General features: G+C 33.4%; 1 protein-coding gene across 3 annotated transcripts in view; it reads right to left on the minus strand.

Annotated features, from left to right (window-relative positions):
• Positions 1-22,219, minus strand: part of CCDC15 (coiled-coil domain containing 15) — an 88,397-nt gene that overhangs the window by 62,218 nt on the left and 3,960 nt on the right. For all 3 annotated transcript variants that reach the window (XR_014020366.1, XR_014020367.1, XM_081278794.1), the window contains exons 3-9: positions 20,125-20,274; positions 19,020-19,211; positions 9,120-9,233; positions 5,658-5,780; positions 4,646-5,416; positions 3,635-3,748; positions 192-314 (exon numbers count right to left, since the gene is read on the minus strand). Coding sequence is in view for 1 of the 3 variants with exons in the window: in XM_081278794.1 (XP_081134920.1) it covers positions 192-314; positions 3,635-3,748; positions 4,646-5,416; positions 5,658-5,780; positions 9,120-9,233; positions 19,020-19,211; positions 20,125-20,274 (1,587 nt within the window). In the remaining 2 variants the exon portion in view is untranslated. The remainder of the gene's footprint in view (positions 1-191; positions 315-3,634; positions 3,749-4,645; positions 5,417-5,657; positions 5,781-9,119; positions 9,234-19,019; positions 19,212-20,124; positions 20,275-22,219) is intronic.

Genomic DNA, 22,219 nt, shown 5'->3' on the forward strand with positions numbered 1-22,219 from the left:
TTTCCGAACAGGCACAAAATGCTCCTATCTCCTAGGTTTCAGTAAAAGCTCTAAAATAATCTTAAGGTTGGGTTTGTACACTATGAAATAAAACAGAAATCTGCCTTTTTATCAACCTTTACCATCCCAGCCTAGGAGTTATGGATAATGGTGCCTGAATTCCACAGTTCATACTCTATGGTCTCCTCTACCTGTCGTCTCCTGCAAGTGTCTCTCTGATGCTTGGGTGCAGGATGCTGATGGTGATTCAGAAGCAAGTCCTCTTGGCATCTTTCAGCTGTTCCAACAGATGGCTGCTGCCTAAAGTTTAAGCTCTAAAAGATAATAATACATATCAAATTATGTCAGCAGTGATATAATAATAGTGATAGTACTGTAGGCTTTAGGAATAGCCCTAAAGTAATCTAAGTAGTTCAAAATGTTCTCATATATTATGGCATAAAAGTAGATATTATATTTCTTTGCGCTCTTAAGGGTCTTAACTATACACAAAGCAATCTTATATCGCATCTATAGAACAAGGATAATCTTAGTATCTATCTCCCAGAGACATTGTGAATAATGCATACAAACTTCTAAAACCATTTTGGCTATGATAAATGCTCTGTGAATACAAGCTGTCACTTATAATAATGTTTCTAATATTAATAAAAAATAACACTATCATCATCTTCATTAGTGATATACCTCTGACAAGTCCAAACAAAACTCTAATTTGCTTTCTGCTGCTTACTCTTTACAATACTGTGTTCTACCTGATCTCTGGCAGAGCCAGGATCCTGGATTTTATGTAAACCATGTCTGTGGTACTCTGGAAGCAACTCTCTTCTCCATTTCTCATCTGTCATATCATGTGATGCTTGCCCATAGTTACTGTGCTAAAAGACAACATAAACATTGACATAAGTTACCCAAGGATGAGCACCATGCCTGTGGCAAAAGTAAAAGCTTCAGTGAAAAAGCCTAAAGTAAACCAATGAGAATGGCGTGTGTGATACATCTAAGAACAAGAGTACATTATATTCTTTGCCCATTATTACCAACCTTAACACTAAATCCTTGAAGCAATTACACATTGCCCTGTCAATCTTGAGTCCAAATTTAAACAATTTACTCTCGCTACCTACTCTCACTGTATTTCGCACTACTTGTTCTCCAAGAAAGGCTTGGTCTCTATCACTAGGTGAAATATACTGGTGAGACTCCAATAGCAATTCCTCTCCCAATCTCCATTTTCTCCAAAGATGCAGGTTATTTGACATACCTTTTCTAAATGAACAATCAAAGAAAAAAATGATTATCCAAACAGAATCAAGGGTTAGTTACATTACAGACTTCAGTAACAATCCCAGAGTATAATACTAAGTAAGGATAACAGAACAGTTAGGGGGTCTATGTGTGCATATAATTAGCATAAAATTTTCAAAACACCAAAGTAGGGAAAAAATGAAATAATAAATCCTAAGGTACCCATCACTCAACTTTAACAATGAGTAACATTTTGATTTTTCATCTATCTCTTCTCCAGCTTTTTTTAGGAGTATTTTAAAGCAAATTAAGAATTATTCTGGGGGCTGGGGATGTGGCTCAAGCGGTACCACGCTCGCCTGGTGTGCCTGCGGCCCGGGTTCGATCCTCAGCACCACATACCAACAAAGATGTTGTGTCTGCCGAGAACTAAAAAATAAATATTAAAAATTCTTTCTCTCTTTCTCTCTCTCTCTCTCTCTCTCTTCTCTTTCTAAAAAAAAAAAAAAAAAAAAAAAAAAAAAAAAAAAGAATTATTCTGGGACTGGGGTTGTGGCTCAGTGGTACAGTGCTTGCCTCGCACGTGTGAGGCACTGGGTTCGATCCTCAGCACCACATATAAATAAGTAGTCCATCTACAACTAAAAATTAAAAAAAAAAAGAATTATTCTAGTACATTTTGAAATAACTAGAGACATATTACTCTTAGCCTAACACTGGAGACCTTAAGTCTATGTATCCCCCACATAAGTTAGCTTGCTAAACCTCAGTCCAATCTTAAGTAACTGGTCTTCTCTTTTAGAAAGTGATAGCCCTTTTTCAGTATGCAGCTCCACCTGTTCTCCAGGGGAGGCTTGGTCCTGGATCTTAGGTGGAACATACTAATGATACTCAGAGGCAACTCCTCCCTTACTCTCTCTCTTCTGTCCTAAAAGGTGAGGGTTACTTGAGAAACATGTTCTGAAGAAACAACAAAAACAGAAAAAAATTATCTAAAACAGAATGATATGTTAGTGATAATCCTTCAGGCTTCATGAGAATTCTAAGAAAACAACATCAAGTAAGAATATCCTAATTTTGTTTTGGTAAGAATGAGGATGCTACACTTCTAATGCAACTCTAAAAACTTTAATTCTTAATCCCAAACCACAGAAAAAAAAAAAAAGAGTCTTGAGAAATTCATCAAATCTTTTATAGTAATTTAGGATTTGCTACTTCTTCCTACATTGTTTATGTAGGGACAGTATGCTTGTGATAATACTGTGGGATTCAGCAAGAGTTAGAGAATAATCCTGATAAATTAAGAGTCTAACTGATGTATTAATCTTTTGAATTACAGAACCGATTTGATCAGTGTAGACAAAGGTATTTTCTATCATTAGCTTCAAGGCAGAACAGAAAAAAAGAAACCAGCAGAAACCAAACTGTTTGGGCTTTAATACTCTATGCCTATCCTTCTTGAAGCAGAAGTATTGTTCTGATAGGACTTAGAACTATAATCCCACTAATGTAAGAAGGAAGCAAAGATTATTATATCCTTACAGCTCCAAAGTCTCTGATTCTATATTTTAAGTTACCAGTTGTTCAGCATTTGTAAAACCCAGTTACTTGTATGAATTGCCAAGATCATTGTAATGTCATATGTAGCTAATAAAAAAAATTTTTTTTTAAATGAACAGCAGGAAAAAAAAAAAACCCAGCTACTTTATCTCCCAATTCTTTCTCTCTTTCATTTTGTTCTACCTGCTTTTTTTTTTTTATTGGTTGTTCACAATATTACAAAGCTCTTGACATATCATATTTCATACATTAGATTGAAGTGGGTTATGAACCCCCAATTTTACCCCAAATGCAGATTGCAGAATCACGTCGGTTACACATCCACAATTTTACATAATGCCCTATTAGTAATTGTTGTATTCTGCTACCTTTCCTATCCCCTACTATCCCCCCTCCCCTCCCCTCCCATCTTCTCTCTCTACCCCATCTACTGTAATTCATTTCTCTCCTTGTTTATTTTCCCATTCCCCTCACAACCTCTTATATGTAATTTTGTATAGCAATGAGGGTCTCCCTTCATTTCCATGCAATTTCCCTTTTCTCTCCCTTTCCCTCCCATCTCATGTCTCTGTTTAATGTTAATCTTTTCTTCCTGCTCTTCCTCCCTGCTCTGTTCATAGTTGCTCTCATTATATCAAAGAAGACATTTGGTATTTGTTTTTTAGGGATTGGCTAGCTTTACTAAGCATAATCTGCTCTAGTGCCATCCATTTCCCTGCAAATTCTATGATTTTGTCATTTTTTATTGCTGCATAGTACTCCATTGTGTATAGATGCCACATATTTTTTATCCATTCATCTATTGAAGGGCATCTGGGTTGTCTACCTGCTTTTTGATGAAGTCCTGGAATTGGGTTTGGGGAGGCAGACACTGGTAACCCACCAGAGAAAAGTCTTCTCTCCCTTCCTCATCAGAAAATGGCTCCAGAAAATGTACTTTCTAAAAGAGAAAAAACACAAACTATATACTGTCCAGTAAGAGTAATATGAAATATTATGAAATAAAACCCAAAACCAGGCTTTTAGTCAGTTCTACAGTTTAGCTGAGGATAAAATCTGAAGCTCCAAATTAATCCCTAAACATTCAGTTCTTGCTGGTCTCTGTCCTTTTCTCCATTCTACCTTGGCCCTGATGGAGGACTGATGATGACTGCATATAACATCCTGATATACAATATCCACAGGAAACTCTTCTCTTCCTTGCCTACCTATCAAAAGTGATGCTGGCTGTTCAAATTTGATTTCTAAAAAAAAAAAAAAAAAAAAAAAAAAAACCAAAACCAAAACCAAAAACAGAAAATATCAGTTAAAAATGACAGGTTAACTTAGATTTTATGCTTCAATGAGAACTCTGGATTTCACGGAGGTCAGAATATGATTAGGCATCTTAGAGAATAAAATAAAAAACTACTCTATTCCATAAAAGCTCAACCACAACCCTAAGTAATTTACTTCCTGTTGATCCTCTTTCTCCTTTTGCTCTGACTGATCCCCAGTAGAGGGCTGGCCTTGGAACCTATGTGAAAGATATGGTTCTGTTCTTGTGGGCCACTCCTTTTTCCATCTTTCAACTGTCAAAGCCAATGATGGCTGCCAGATATATTTTTCCTAGTGAAGATTAAAAATAAAAAAGTAAATTGTCCAGATAGGGAAAATATGCTGATAATATTTTAAGCTTAGTATGAACACTGGAGCTTTGAAAAAAAAAAACAAGAAAGAAAGTATATTCTCCAACTATGGACCTCCAAATCAGTTGCAATATAATCCTTATAAATCCCAATCCAAACTCTAAATAGTTTATTTATTCTTATTATCTCTCTTTTTCATTCCATTTTACCTGATCTTTGAGTGGAAAATCCTGCTTCTGACATTTGTATAGAAGATTCTCATCTGAGAGGAGAATGTACTGATCTTTAGGGAGAAAATCCTGGTCCTGGCATTTGAGAAGAATATTCTGGTCTTTGGGAAGAACACATTGGTCTCTACATAGAAAATCCTGGTCATCATGTAGAAAATCTTGGTCCTGATATTTGTGTAGAATATTCTGGTCTTCAGGGAACACATGCTGGTTTCTAGATAGAAAATCCTGGTCTTTATCAGGTAGAAAGTCTTGGTCCTGACATTTGGGTAGAATATCCTGGTCTCTGGGTAGAAAATCCTGGTTTCTATGCAGAAAATTCTGGTCCTGATATTTGGGTAGAATATTCTGGTCTTTAGGGAGAACATAGGGGTTTTGGAGTAGAGAATCTTGGTCCTCACATTTGGGCAGAAAGGCCTGGTTTTCGGGTACAAAATCCTGTGCTTTCAACTCAATATTCCTATTTTCTATCTCAGTGCTACTGGCTTTTATCATAATACTCCAAGTTTCTGTCTTAAAAGCCTGGACTTCTGGTTCAATGGCTTGGCATTCTGGCTCAATAGCTTGAACCTCCAGATCAACAGCCTGGACATCTGTCTCAATACTCTTTTCAGGCTCAATACTCTGAACTTCTATCAAATCACCTTTGGTTTCCAGAGGATAATCCTGGGCTTCAAGACCCTGAAAATGTGACTGCTTTTGTTCTTTCTCTTCTATGACAACAAATAATGGATTTTTGAATTTTACTTTCTAAAAGTGAACATAAACAACAAATATAGAATGTTATAAAACAGTAACACTTAGTTTTCCATGAGATTCCTAAAATGATTTCTTAAAATGGCAAGAGTATTCAACAAATTACTAAAATAAAATGTGAAGTCACAGTCTGCCCAACTTGAAAGAATCTAACTCTACAATTCCAAACCAGTATAACAATACTGGCAATCCCTATTCCAAATCACAATTATTTCACTTACTCTTATTGCTTTACCTGAACTCTGCTAAAAGGCTTATCATTGTCTTCAGAAAAGAGACTCTGCTTGTCTTCCCAAAATAAATCGTCTCTCCCTTTCTCATTTGTTATAATAGATAATACTTCCTCACTGTCAGATTCCTAAAAGGAAACAAAACAAATAAAAAATAATACCAAATGTAGCTATTACAGATAGAAAAAATGTGACTGCAATGAAATCCTAGGCTTGAAGACAGCATATTCAAACAGTATTAAATGATTGCGATAAATGTACACAGAAACTATAAAACATTGTTGGAAAAAAAAAAAGATCCAAATATGTGAAAAGACATCTCACATTCATGGATCAGAAGAAAATATTGTTATGATGGCAGAGTGTAGTAATGCACACTTTTAGTCCCTGTACTGGGAAGGCTGAGGAGTCACCCAAGGAGTTTGAAACCAGCAAGGTAACAGAGTAAGACCCCATCTCAAATTAAAAAAAAAAAAAAAAAAGGACAGATTTCCCAAATTGTTCTAGAGAGCCAAAAATTTTTACCAAAATACTTTTTTTCTTTTATAGAAATTAACAAGAAAAAATTCATGTGGAAATGCAAGAGATCCATAATAACAAAATATTCTTGAAAAATATATTAAGAAGTTGGGGATTTCATTCTTCCCAATAAATTGCACTACACCAAAATTAAAAATTTTATGCTGCAAATGACACCATTAATAAAATGAAATGTCAACCTACAGAATAGGAGAAATATACATAAGACCACTCTCTAAAAAGGGATTTATATCCAGAATATATAATGAACACATAAAGCTTGACAATAAAAAGACAACCCAATTTAAATATAGGCAATGCATTTGAATAGACATTTTTCTCAACAGAAGGTCAAATGGGCAATAAGGGTTTGTACCTCATCTCCCTATCTGATTTTCCATAAAGTTCTAGTAATATACAGTAGTTAAAAAAAAACTTTGATGGATCTTAAGAGGGTACTTTTCTCTTGTTTCCATATTTATCATGATGGATGCTGGTTTCCTACAAAGTACTCCTTGGGAGTTGGTGGGTGAGAATCAATACAAATATAAATGGTCTAGGGAAGGCAACATCCTCACAATACTAAGTAAGTTTTTGTGAAAGATTTGGAATGATCTTGAGTAAATTCAAATAATCCTATATAGAATTAAGAAAAAAAAATAGTTATTTCAATTTCAAATATACAAACAAATCACAGATGAAATGACTGGTAGGGGAACATAAAAACTTCATAAATGACAACTTTCCACCATCCTAACCACTAACAATTTCAAAACACTCATGAATTCAGTCCTGGAAACCTGACAGAAGTCAATCAAGTCCTACATGGATCTTTGCACCTTGAACAATTACAACCAGAAAGAGTCTAATTGCTAAAAACTAATAAAGAAATGAAAGCAGAGCTCAATTGGATTACAGATTGTTTTTTCCGACGGGCAGATTCCCACTTCATGCAGCTGAGAGAGTAGAAAACTGTTCAGATTTGAGGTAAAGACTTGATATAAGTGATCAGAATATTTCTCTGAATTTTAGATCTTTCCCAATTATACAGAAGATTCTGTTTTGCTATTTTACCTCTTGTCCCCCAAATGCATTCACTGGAAGCAAATGGCCAGCTTGAATTCATTATCATCATCATAACAATAATGAATTACACTTAAATGGCACCTCTGACGTGTTAACCTGGTTTATACAAGGATCTTATCTCAGAATTAATCCTCCCTTATAACTATTTCAGTCAGATCTATGAACAGCATTCTTCCTGGAAAAATACTAACTTCATAAGATCTGATCATATTCCAGACAATATAAAATATCACTCTCTAGGACCTGATAACCCTTTCTTCTCTGGTTTATTAGAAAGTGTCCAAGCACCACTTTTCAACAGTTTACTGGAATCAATTTTATAATACCCCATAATAGGTATGAAAATTGTCAAAAAAAACCCCAAGCTTCTAAGAATAACTGAGGTACAAAAGAAACTGTATTTCAAAAAGTCACAACAAGACAATGCTAGAAAAAGTCAACCAAACTGACTACATGTAGGATGGATTTTCATATTTAGATATATCTACCTTTTGTTTTTTAAAGTTAGTTTATAAATTTTAAAATTATTACTGAAGAGGGAGACATTTATAGTTTAGTATTCAACCATATAAAGTTGCAAACATATAAAGGCAAATGTTTTAATGGTTTGTTGAGATATTTAAGGGAAAAACATAAAAATAAAACATGTGCTACACAATGACATTTATCAACAATGAACAACATATTTGATGGTGGTCCCTTAAGACTGTCACGTAAGGATTTTATAACCCTCTTTAGTTTGTGTAAATACACTATGATTTTCACAAAGTGAAATCAACTAAGGACATATTTCTCTGAAAGTATCCCTGTCATTAACACATGAATGTATATGATCCATGAAAATGTAAAACAATATATCATAAGAAAATAAAACTGGGAAAGACCTAAATAAGAGACAGTTGATGGTGGCAAAAAAAATAATAAAGAAAAAAAAAAAAGACTAATGGGGCTATTTTACATGCTGACCAACAAAACTTGAAATTAATGCCAAATTTAAGCAAACACAGGAAGATACACAAACTGAGCATCCAAATTTGTGAACTCTAAAATAAGTAGACACCAAAAAAAGTCATTTTACAACTATAGCCTTAAATATCCTTTTAGGTCTAGTTCCACATTTAGACTCCAATTTTTCACTCTAACTATGTTAAGAAACAATTTTCTTTTTAAGAAAATAATAGTAATACACACACAATAGGAAATTTTTAAAATAAGGAAAACAGAAAAATCGCCTGTAATAATACTGTCCAGAAATAATCAACATTAGCCTCTCAAGCCATTTTTATATAGGGGTTCATTTAAGCACAAAGCATTCTCTGCCATTTCTTTTTATTTTGCTTTACTTTTCTTTATAGCAGTTTTTATTTGAAATTATATTCTATAATTATTTGTTTATTATATACTTCCCTACCAGAACAGAAACTCCTTGAAGGCTTATTGTCTTTATTTTACCACTGTAAGTCCTGTTTTTAGAACCATATCTACCAATTATAGACATTCCATAAACATTTGTTGAACAAATACATACATTTTTATATTGAGATCATATTGTAATCAATCTAAATTAGGTTAGCTGCAGAGTTACTAAAGGGGTCAAGACAGAGTTATTCACAATGCAAAATTTTGTATCCTACTTCTTTCACTTAACTTTACCTCACGTTTTCTCTTGTCTTCAGATATTCTTTGAAAACATAATTATCTTTTAGAATGGCTGCATATGGATGCATCACAATTTACTCAAGCATTCCCTACTGTGGGATATTTCAGATTATTTCCAATATTTTACAGTTCTAAGCTATGCTGAGATATAAGTAAATTTTTTATTTGTATTTTTAAAAACCACATAATAAAAATTAATTTACCTGTTGGGTAGAAAAGCTTTTCCTCATACCATCTGGAAACACTGATGACTTTTTTTTACTCACAGTTTTATGGGATGCCAGCCGGTGACGTACTTGTTTCATGGTTTGACTAAGCTGCCAGGGAATGGAGGAAAAAAGAAAACAAAAACAAGTTAAAGTCTTAATACCAAATACACTAAGTGTTCCAAAAGGAAAACAGGTACCCATTATTAAAAATACGGACCTAATATAAGAGGATTACTTAAAAAGGAAATTTTGATCTATATAGTATTTTATGATATTATTATCATTATTCTAAAAGACTGAACTTTGTAATGTAGGGGCTGTGATTCACATAATTTTTTAATCAATATATACATTATATTAAGTGTGAATGCCAAAATCAGAACTTAAATGTCTGAATCAATATACTTAGAAATTGTTGCACAAACACATTCTTAACTCCCTTCTATTCCATCTTTTCAATAAGGAGTTATTTCTTCAACTGGTCTTTGCATGCCTAATTGCTTTCATCATTCCTTGCTAGAAGACTCTATTCCTAGTTGCCCTAAGACTCTTGGTTGTTTCCTATTGATACAAATCCCTTCTGAACACCCAACATTTGAAGACCAAGTTCAAGTATTTTCTCAGATCTCCTTTCCTTAAAGATCCCTTCCAAAATTAACTTAGAACACATCTCAAAAGAATCAATTTGTTTCAACTGCACTAAATAATCTCTGATAAATGACTATTAATATTAAATACATTGACTTTATTTTCATTCCTTGTCTCTAACTAGTAATTTCAGTATATACCTATTTTGATATCTTTTTCAGAGGAGCACAGCCTATTTACCTCTCTCAAATCTGCAAGGTATGCCCCATTAGGGAAAAGAAACAAATGAACCACGTACCATTTTTTAGGATGAGCGCTGCAACTCATGGTGAACAAGCAAACCTACATATTCTTAGGAACATTTTGGCAAAGTCAGGACCATTTGTAAGCCATTCATTGAAAGATCAATGCTATCTATACTCCCTTGAGGGGAAATTATGGCTAAGACTTAACAGATGTCAGTAACAAATACTTAATGATTTTTAACTAAAAGTGAGCTAAGAAGGAAAAACTCTCATTACTAGCCCAGTTTTTCTAACAATTATATCATCTCTGCTTAGTCCTTGCTTCTAGAAATCCATACTGCTAACCAGAGAAATCATCTTGAAACATTACTCCTTATTTTACCAAGGGCAGGACTTCTAAATTAGGTTAGCTGCCGAATGACTAAAGGGGTTAAGACAGAGTTATTCACAATGCAAAAAGAGACATACATGCAGCTGAAGTTATTAAAAAAAAAAATACAGGGTCTGGGATTGTAGCTCAGCAATAGAGCACTCGCCTAGCATGTGCAAGGCCTTGGGTTCGATCCTCAGTACCACATAGAAATAAACTGAATAAAAGTATGTGTCCAACCATACCTAAAAAATAAATATTAAAAAAAAATACAAAGCCATGAATTGCCTGCTTCTTTCTCCACCACGTATGGTAGGTTTTATTGTCCCACATTTTGTAAACAGGATTCAAAAGTTCCAATGTAATAAATTTAAAATAGGGCTTCAGAATCTTTATTTCCTATCAAAGTCCTACTCTCCATTAGATTCAGATTGATTACAATTCCTTAAGTAGGATATTTCAACTGGCCAGGCAATAAAAATATACTTTATGCTTTTTCTATTTCTTTTTCCACCATAATTCTTCACCGAACCTCAGTCTTGTAAAGGTCTTTCCAATGACTACTATGAGAACTACAGAAGGATGAACAATGGCCAGCCAAAGAAATCAGGTCTCAAATCTCAATCCCCGGAACCTATATATGTTACTTTGTAGAGGAAAAGGGCCTTTGTAGTTGTGGTTAAGTAAAAGATCTTTAGATGATCCTCATTTATCCAGATATGCATTAAATGCCATCCCAAGTGTCCTTATAAGAGAGTAGTAGAGGGATATTCAATCTACATCAGAGAAAGCAATACAAAGATTCAGGCAAACACTGATATGATGTGGCCACAAGTAAAGGAATGCCAGCAGAATTAAAGGTGGAAAAGACAAAAGAAACAAATTTTCCCCTAAAGCCTATAGAGGGAGCATGGCCCTATTGATGCCTTGACTTTGGGTCACTGAAACTGATTTTCAACTTCTGGCCTCCAGAACTGTAGGAAAATGCATTTCCATCATTTTAAGCCATTACATTTGTGGTGATTTTATTACAGAAGCTACCAGAAATGTAACTAATATAGCAAGAATCAAAATTAATATTAATAAGAATTAATAAAAAGCTATTCCACTCCTTGGCATTTGTCCAAAAGAACTAAAATCAGTATACTATAGTGATACATGTTTGTAGCAATGCAATTTACAATAGCCAAGTTACAGAACCAAAAGTGTCCATCAATAAATGAATGGATAAAGAAAATGTGGTACAATACACCATGGAGTTCTGCTCAGCCATAAAGAATATATTATATCAATTTCCAGAATTTGGATAAAGTTGGAGAACATCATGCTCAGTGAAATAAGTCAGATTCAAAGTTTAGGGTCAAAATTTTGAAAAAAAGAAATTAAAAGAAAAAAGAAATTAAAAAAGGGATCTCTCAAAAATAGATGGGAGACTAGTAGAGTAAAGGAAGGGGATTGAGGGAGGAGAGAAGAAAGGAAGAAAAGAGAAGGTACTGGGGAAATAAATTGACCAAATTATGCTATGTATATATGTGAATATATCATAATGAATCATACCTTTATTTATAATGATAATGTATCAATTTTAAAAAATAAACAAATAGAAGTGAGACCAGTAGAGTACACAAAGGGGACCAGAGGAGAGAGGAGGAAAAGGAAAGGGGAAGTATTAGAAAATGAAATGGAACAAATTATGTGCATGTATGAATGTCACAATGAATCTCACCATTATGTAAAATTATAATGAAACAATAAAGAGATATTACTATAAAATTATGCAAAATTATGTGCTAAATAAAATGAACAAGAAAATAAGTATACCTCTCTCACTGCAAGATGCTAATCATTACATGCTTAAGTGTTTGTGTGGTTTATATATTAATTCATGCAACATATATTTATAAGTGTATGTTTAAAAATACATGTGTATTATGGGCACATGCTATGGGTATATGAACATTCAAAAAATAAAATTTAATTAAGTCTTTTTAATACTAGAACCTCAGACACACTATTCATTCTCTTATAGCCATTGTTATTAACCCACTAAGTCACAAGTTTTCAGTTTTGCAACTATTCCAATGAATCTGACACAAGTACATTAAAATAGACTGGAAGGGGCTGGGGTTGTAGCTCAGTGGTAGAGCATTCACATAGCATGTGTGAGGCCCTAGGTTCCATCTTCAACATCACATAAAAATAAGTAAATAAATAAAGGTATTGTGTCCAACTACAACTAAAAAATATATTTTAAAAAATAGACTGGAAATCCATATCTAGAGCTTATATTGATGTGTGTGTGTATATACACATAAATATATTTCATATACCTATTTTTCAAATGTGGTAGTCATTCACTTATTACTTTTCTCAAAATAATAGAACTCTAAATTCATAATTTTTATTTCAAAAGTTACCATAAGTGATATATTTGTTGCTCAATTTAAGTTTTTATAGGTATCCCACATCTGTGACAGTGGAATTTAATGGTTTAACAAAGATTAGCACTAAATCTGACCAAAATTTAAAGATTCCCTTATAGAGATAAGTCACTCAAAACTGCGTAGAAAATCTAGCAAATCAAAAATCAATATAACTCCAAATAAAACAAAAAGCCATATACAGAAGGAAAAGTAATCACAGTTTACTACCTAGCTCAACTGTACTGTTTACATAGTCATAACAATGCAAATGTGGAATATCAATCTAAGCAAAATTACTACATAACTATAAAGAGAGGGTGAAGGTGGAAAAGGTATATGTGTAATAACAAGAGGGGACAGAAAGAGCCAAATCCTCGTGTTTCAGAGACACCAATAAAAATGCCTGAACTGTTTTTAAAAATCAAGAAAGAACACCACAAGCATCTTACTTAGAAATATCAAAGTTAATACCAAATGATACGACAACAACAACATTCCCTTTTGAGGAGGGAATGATAAAATGTGAAAGACATTTGTTTTTATTTATTTATTTATTTATTTATTTATTTATTTTTAAAGAGAGAGTGATAGAGGGAGAGAGAGAGAGAGAGAATTTTTAATATTTATTTTTTAGTTCTCGGCGGACACAACATCGTTGTTTGTATGTGGTGCTGAGGATCGAACCTGGGCCGCACGCATGCCAGACGAGCGCGATACCACTTGAGCCACATCCCCAGCCCCAAGACATTTGTTTTTAAACTGTAAACATTGTACATATCTACTTCTTTTACTTGCTTAAACTATATGCATATATAATTTTAACAAAACATAAAATTTAAAAAAAGATTCCTTTACAATTTCCCACAAAAAGCTACCTCTCCATGAACAACATAAGCATGTAGAATCATTTTGGGTTTTCATAATGCATATATAAATGCAATTATTTCAGACCTCAGGAATATTCTAGAGAACACACTCCTGTATTTTCTTCCATCCAGTAGGAAGAATCATTGCCAACAAAACTTGGCTCATACTGACCCTTAAAGACAATATCCCAGATATATTAGATAATTAATCATAGTACCTTCTAAGGAAAACTGTCACCCCCACAAACCCTAATAGAAGGACAGACAGCCTTTGGCAACATGTCCCTAGATTTTTCTGATTAGATTAGCAACAACATCAGTGATGTTAGCAAATAAATACAGGTCTTGAGGCAATGTTTTATACATTTACAACAAAAGGTCTGAACCACTCACAGAAACATAATTTCAACAATGAGCAAAGGGACTTTTATCTGATAAACAAAAATTTTACTATATAAGCAAATTTCAAGATTTAAATCTTAAAATCTAAAGCAAATAAAATTTTATGTTAAAATTTAAAATATCAGGCAAGTACATAAGATAAAATTTGACAGATAATCTACTATGACTCTTTTCATTGTTCTTATTCTTTCAGTTCTTTTTAATGTTCATGCATTTTTTTAGCCAAATAAGATTTAGAAAGGTGGAATTTATGTAACTACATAAACGAAACAATAATACTACACAGGTCATGGGAATAAAGCACAGCTAAGATCTACCCAAAATTGAATTCTATTCAAGTACAATGTAGCTTTTTTGCAAATTATATCATACTGATTTTTAAATGTTCAGACTTTTCAGTGCTGGCACAGTGGTGCATGCCTATAATCCCAGCATCTTGGGAGGCTGAGGCAAAAGGATTAAGTTCAAAGCCAGCCTCAGGAAAAAAAAAAAAAAGCAAGGTGCTAAGCAACTCAGTGAGACCCTGTCTCTAAATAAAAAATATAAAAATCAGGCTAGGGATGTGGCTCAGTGATTGAGTGCCCCTGAGTTCAATCCCTGTTAAAAAAAAAAATAAAAAACAATTTTTTTTTTTTTACAGTGGTCAAAAATACTAGAGTTAAAACTTACAAAAGCCCTTTATTATAGTCCATAAACCCCCATGCAATGCATCAGTTGCATTAGCTTTCTTTTGTAATTGTCACTAACAATCTACAGGATGGCCAGTAACCTAGATCTAATGCAAAAAAGGCAAACTGGACAATAAAGATACCTTATCAGAGATAATGAACTAGCAAATATTCTGAGAAAAATCAGAGATAGGTCCTGAGCCTAAAAGGCCCTAAATCCTATACTGGAGAAAAGACATGAAAGTAGCCTCAAGTGTGCCAAAATTACAAAGCTGTAATAAGTGAACATCAGTTAATAGAAGAAAAATAAGTTAATAAGAGAAGCACAAGTGTAGAAATAAGATGACCTAGGTTTGCCTATCCTGGTTTGCCTGGAACTGTTCCAATTTTAGCCCTGGAAACCCCATGTCCTGGGAAAAACCCTCAATACTGAAAAAAGAAGGAAGGATAGGATCAACTGATTCAAGTTAACAATTAAATACTAGTGTGAAGCTCAAAGATCCCACACTCTTGGGGCCATTGGAACTACCTTAGATCCAGAAAAACTTTCAAGTTATACACTCTTGAAAGGACTAGGGGTAGGTATAAGATTTGGATTCTGATTTTATTAACCCCTGGTGCTTAAAATAAACTTACCCTTGCTTGGTTAGCCTAAATTCTTGCAGCCAAAAGAGTGTAATTGAAAAACTAATTTTTTCAATAGTAGAAGAGAGGAAAATTTAGTTGGTTGTTTCATGTCATTTAAACTTTAACTTCACAGAAAATAATTTTCCCAAGGTATTTTTAAAAAGTTGGAAAACTAGCACTGTAATGAGAGAATAAAAATAAAAACAAGAGCATAAAAGGTTCAGTGAGAAACAAATAAAAAGCTGAGTTAACCTTACAAGGAAAGAAACAGTGGTGAACTTAATAGTCTATAAATTTAAAAAATATTATATAGTAAGAATGAAACTGGTAAGTTATTCTTCACTTTCCCACCAAAATGAAGTAATCAAGGGACACCATAGAAACTCAATTCCTAAGGATAGATATCAGTTCTAACAAAAGAAATGGCTGGTTCTATTTTATGTGATGAGCTGAAATTTCTTCCAGTTCTATGACTCTAGCTCCTAATTTTAGGGGCCTAATTGTATCTGATCTTTGAATAAGTAGGTAATACTAAGTATTAAGAGATTCTGGCCAAACCACATCTGAAATAATAAGACTATGTTCAGATTTGGGGGCCATATTTGAAAAGAACACTAGAAAACTAAGCAGCATTTAGAAAAAAAAAATCAAAAGGCTTTAAGAATGTAGAAATCCAAAAGAATAAAAATGATAACTATAATTAAATACTTGAAGTCCTTTTAGAAAGTATTTTATTTTTTATTATTTGAGAGGGCAAAACTAAGGCCAACAAATAAAAGTGATACAAAGGGCTGAGGTTGTAGCTCAGTGGCAGAGTGCTTGCCTTAGCATATATGAGGCACTGGGTTCAATTCTTAGCACCACATATAAATAAATAAAATACAGGTCCATCAACAACTAAAAAAATTTTTTTTTATTTAAAAAAAGTGATAAGAAATTTTTGACCATTATATTGAAAAAACAGCTATAATAATTCCAAGTCTTCTAAAAATGAAGTGAACATTCTGAAAAAGTAGTAGGATATCCAATAGAAGTGTTTTAGCAGAAATTAGATTGATATATACCACTGATATATATCATTGATATATATAAATACACACACACACGATGATATAAAAGAACTCTTTACAGAGAGAAAAACTGAATCAGATATCTTTTGGGGGGGCAGGGGAATAATAAAGAATGAACCCAGGAACACTTTACCAATTACCTATATCCCCATCCCTTTTTATTCTTTGAACACACTCTTGATAAGTTGCTAAGACTGCCCCTGAACTGGCAATCTTTCTGCCTCAGCCTCCCAAGTCACTAGGATTATAGATGTGTGCCACCACACCCAGCCCAATATCTTTTTTTAACATTTAATTAAAAGCTTAAATAACTTTAAACATATGGAAAACTTTAAACAGAAATAAACAGAAGACTATATTACCCAGTATTAATACTATTTATCCATAAACTTCCTTCCCTGGCTCACTCTTATATTATTCTGAAGTATACTTCAGAAGACAAATCAATTTGTCCTTAAATATTTCATATGTCAGATGAACTTTAAAACACTTCCAGGGCTGGGGTTGTGGTTCAGCAGTAGAGCGCTCGCCTCGCACGCACAAGGCCCTGGGTTCGATCCTCAGCACCACATACAAATAATAAATAAATAAATAATAAAGTTAAAAAAAAAGCCACTTCCAATTCAAGATTCTGCTTCTGTAGTTCCAAGATACTAGGAAACTGGAAAGTCCACTAACATTTAGAAAATGAATTATGTTCACCATGCGCTTAATCAGTTCTAGTTAACTAGGGATTTAGAGCCTGACAGTTTTATTGCCTAGCTTCATAGTGACATCTAGTGGATTAAAACTGCAACAAAAAAAGCAAGATTAAAAAGCATCTATTGTTAAATTGTATGGGTAAAAGTTCACATGCCCAAAATAGTTAAGTCACTAAATATTCTTTAGAAAATACATCTTCTTCCAAGAAAAAAAAATTAAAACAAGGCATAAAAAGTTTTTAAAATTTTGTAACACTCAGTGCTTTTTATAACCTGATTTTTCTTACTCATCTAACTTCATTTTCTGGTTCTTTATAAACTATCAATTAGAAAGCCTTTTTCTTTTCTTCACAAATATACCAACCACACTGCAGATTCTAAGTCTTTAACTGTTTCTCTCATTTCAAAATTCTCTTATCAATTCAGCTTACCAATTCAAAATATACAACCCCATCCATTTATTTCATAAATTCTTCCCCTATTATTTCCTCAGAATTTAAATATTTCTTAACTCCCATGGTAAAACTTAATTGCCAGATACAGGAAATAGGTCCATAATATTATTTAATAGACTAGGGACTATTAGCTTTGTATACCTACCTGGAAATATAAGTCCATGGAAGGTTCCATTTCACGTTTCATTAGTATCCCCACAATGCTTAATAAGTATAATGCATTCAAATACATGCTGACTAATGTGTTCAATCCATGCTTTAAACAAATGAAGTCCGTAGCCATAAGTACCACAAAAGCAAAGACTGAAGGTGTCTGAGTAAATGTTCTATCCCTGTATTTTACACAGTGCCTGGCTCAATAAATTTTTGCCAAATTGTTCATAATATTAAAAGAGAAAAAATGATTATGAAAATTATTACCATAAACCAAACAAAAAGTTCATTTTAGATAAAGGAAATTTAAAAACAAAATTTCAACATTTCATATACCTCTAAAGCTTTTCTATTTATACTAACAGCCCAATCAGATTATGACTAAGTACATTAACTTAGGCAGTAATACAACTTTTATTCTCAGAGTCATTTCCACATTTTTTCTCCTCCTCTCACTATCCTTAGGAAAGTACTTTGTTTTTTTAATATTTATTTTTTAGTTTTAGGTGGACACAATCTTTATTTTTATGGGGTGCTGAGAATCGAACCCAGTGCCTCATGCATGCTAGGCAAGCACACTACCACTTGAGCCACATCCCCAGTCCCAGGAAAGTACTTTTTTTAATAAGATGAAGAACAACTTCCAAAGTAGAGGTGAAGAACATACCAAATGAACAAAAGCTCAGGTACACTAAGGAAGGAGCTGTCTAGGAGTCAAGTATTTGAATACATGAATCTATTCATAATTCTTAATTAGGTATATAAAATGAGTTATTAAATAAAAAGTACATATTTTACAAAAATTCTGGATATGTTTAGGCACTCCTATATTATTACTTTACCTACAACCATAGATCCATTTATTATGATAACAAGATGAAGACAGAAAAGAAAAAACATACAAAGATAAGTACTAAATGAAATACTCTATAGAAGAACTGAATATCTTTGCAACAAAGGTAAGAATCACTTCTGTCTGTATGCTACAATGTAATAGTAACTTAAGCAGAATATAATTTCATTATAATTGAGAAAATCTATGTTCTTTGGCCTGAAGCTCTTTCTAATGAATTTTGAATTCTAATACTTGAGCACCTTTCTTTAGATGATTCTAAGTCATACAAAAATAAACTAAAATGTAAATTAGAAAAATACATATAAAAATAAGCATTATTCCACTGGTCTCCATTTTTACAAAGAGTAAAAAAGAAAGTGATAAAAAGTAAAGTTGAATATATATCCCTATTTCATATTCTATCAATGTCATATTTTTAGTTTAGAGGATGGGGAAAAATCAGATATAAGATAAAACAAGTATGCACTTACAGCTTGGGCTTGTTGTTGGAATAATTCATTCTGTTTCTCTCCATCTTTTATTGCACTCCCAAACATCTGGGAAGCAGGTAACCCAGAACTTCCAATTGCAGCATTCAAATTGCTTGGAAAAATACTTGTCCCTTTAGGAGTAAAGTGTGCTGGATCTGAAGATTGCATGGCTATAGAGCCTTCTTTTTCTGCCTACACAAAAGAAAAAGGAGGGATATGAGATGCCACTCCAATCCAGTGTAATCAAATAATGGTTGGGAGAAATTAGCTGGCAAAGGAACTAACTTTTACCAGTTACCTGTCTGTATTAATAACATTTATATTATTTCACTTAATTCTCACACAATCTTGTAAGAGAAGCATCATATCCATATTTTATAGATATTTATTTTATTTGTTTTTTTATTTGTTTTTATTTTATTTGTTTATTTTTTATATGGTACCAGGGATCAAACTCAGTGCCTCACACATGATAGGCAAGTGCTCTACCACTGAGCCAAAACTCCGGCCCCATTGACATTGTTTTTAACTATTTAATGAAAGCAAAGAACACATCAGAACACACAGCAATAAAACATGATTTCTCTATATAAAAATCTTGTGTACTCACTAGAAAATCAGATTATATAAAGCATGAAATTAAAAGAAAGTGATACTGTTACTGCCTAATAGTTTATCTTACAGTATACATACTTTGTACTCAATCATTACTCAGGTTCACTTTTAATTTTTTTTTTATTAGTTACACATGACAGTTCAATGATCTTGACAATTCATACATTTGAATCAAATGGGGTATAATTTCTTATTTTTCTGATTGTACAGGTTGCAGAATCACATTGCTCATACAGTCACCCATATACATACAGCAATAATAATGTCTATTTTATTCTGCTGCCCTTCCTATCCCCCCTTCTCCTCCCCTCCCCTCCCCTCCCATCCACTTTTTTTTTAATATTTACTTTTTAGTTGTAGTTGGACACAATATCTTTATTTATTTATTTTTATGTGGTGCTGAGGATCGAACTCAGGGCCTCCCACATGCTAGGCGAATGCTCTAACGCTAAGCCACAACCCCAGCACCCAGGTTCACTTTTGAACTTACTGCTTCAAAAGACTTCTGAAGCTGTTGCTGTTTTTTCAGTCTAATTTGTTGATTGACTCGGTGTTTGACTTGTCTCTGAAAATGTTTCAAAGCTTCTTGTTTTTTTCTTAGTTGTTCCTTTAGTTCTTCTTCAATCATATGTGCTGAAGTCTTCAAAGATAAAAGAATTAATTTGCCTATCAGAAGTTTTGTCCATTAGGGCTGCTGCAAACACAAAGAAGTCAGGATATAATCCTGGAAAAAATAATTCAGTTCTATAACCCAAAATTGCCAAGAGTAAGGAAATTATGAGTGTTCAGAGATAATGATCTACATAGTGAATACCAGGTACTTAAACCAAATCATAAACTAAAAATTAGAATTCGTAAGTACTCAAATTTTAATTATTTATTAAACTGAAAATAAAGATGTCCACATGCTGTTTTCCCCACATTTTATTGATTCTTAATGAACCAATTTAAACTCACTCCTGTAATACATTTTCTAAATGGAGTAAATGGTACTGATACACCAGACTGCTCAGATCTCACCAGATATATCCTACTGTAAAACTCCTTCATACTCAGAATTATTCTCCATTTTTAACATAGTATGTTCTTATTTTCATACCCACCTAGTAAAGGGCCTGCTCAATCTTCAAGACCATCTAAAATCCATCGCTAGTACCTCCCATAACACGCTGAGCTCTTATGCTATGGCATCTCTCATTTTACTAATTTTACTGAGTTCAACATTTATGGACTCATCCATCAGATTATGAGCTCTTTAAGGACAGGAAATGCATTTAATATCTACTTGTTTTCCCTACAATATAGTATAGAGCCCTGATTATAAAGGTACTGAATAAATATTTATAAAATGCTTTATCCCTCAACAATTCTAAGCAATCTAGAATATTTCATCACATTTGAGTTCCTGATTTGCATTCACCTCCTTTAAGTGCTCTGAACAACCACAGGAACGAAAATAACAGCCATTATCAGTTTTAAGGATCTATTATATGCAAGCACTTTATATTATATCACTCTATCCTCAACACTACTTTCAGTAGTAAGGTAATTCTTTGGTACAAATGAGGACACTGGTGTTCAGAAAGATTAATCTTCAGCAGAAGCCCAAGATTCTATAGCTGGCTACTAGCAGAGCTAGAAGTTTCTGTTACTCTTAAAACTTTTATTATCTATCCTGTATTGCTTTTCTCCTGACTATATGGTCTTCTTTCATAAGGAATTTTCAAATTAAATTAAATCGTCATGATACCTGCTTCCTGTTGTTTCTTATACCACAGTGATTTCAATCTGAAGAGTATCTCAAGGGTTGGGGTTATGGCTCAGTGGTAGAGCACTGGCCTGGCATGTGTGAGGCACTGGGTTCGATCCTCAGCACCACATATAAATAAACCAATATCCATCAACAACTAATAAAATATTTTTTTAAAAAAGAGTATCTCAGTTTATATTATAAGCTCCTATTAAATTCTCAAAAATAAAATGAATTAATAAAATTAAGGTTTTCAAGAAACCTATCCCATAAACTATTCTACAAGAATATGGTCAACTAGAGTGGAATGTACAATACAAATAGCAAGAAACAACGGAATAAAATATTTCCAACACAGAATTATTTACATAATAAAGTCTGAACTGACGCAGATTAGACCAAGTCTAGACAAATTTAAGCCTCAATAAATCAAGCCTCCTAGTATTTATGCTCATGTTTAGTATGTTGCCACACCAAATTTGATCCAGCCCTGAACATATGATAGAATGAAGTAGAAGTGTTGGCTTTGTGACTTCCCAAGCAAGGTCATAAAGCAACTTCTACCTGAAGCTCTTGGAGTGCTCGCTCACTCTGGGAGAAACCAGCACCATAAGAATTCTCACTACTCTGAGAGTACCATGCTTGAGGAAACACAAACTGGCCAAATGGGCTTTCTGAAAAAAGAAAGATATACAACCAGCCCCCAGCCTTTTAGTCATCCTGGCCTAAGTGCCAGAATGTGAGCAAGAAAGCCATTTTAGACATTACAGCCTATCAAGCATCATAAGAAGCAGCACCAAAGAATCCAACCAACAACCCAGTCAAGCTGTCCCAG

The sequence above is a fragment of the Spermophilus citellus genome (assembly GCF_964194105.1).
Source record: "Spermophilus citellus genome assembly, chromosome: 2".
Lineage (NCBI taxonomy): Eukaryota > Metazoa > Chordata > Mammalia > Rodentia > Sciuridae > Spermophilus > Spermophilus citellus.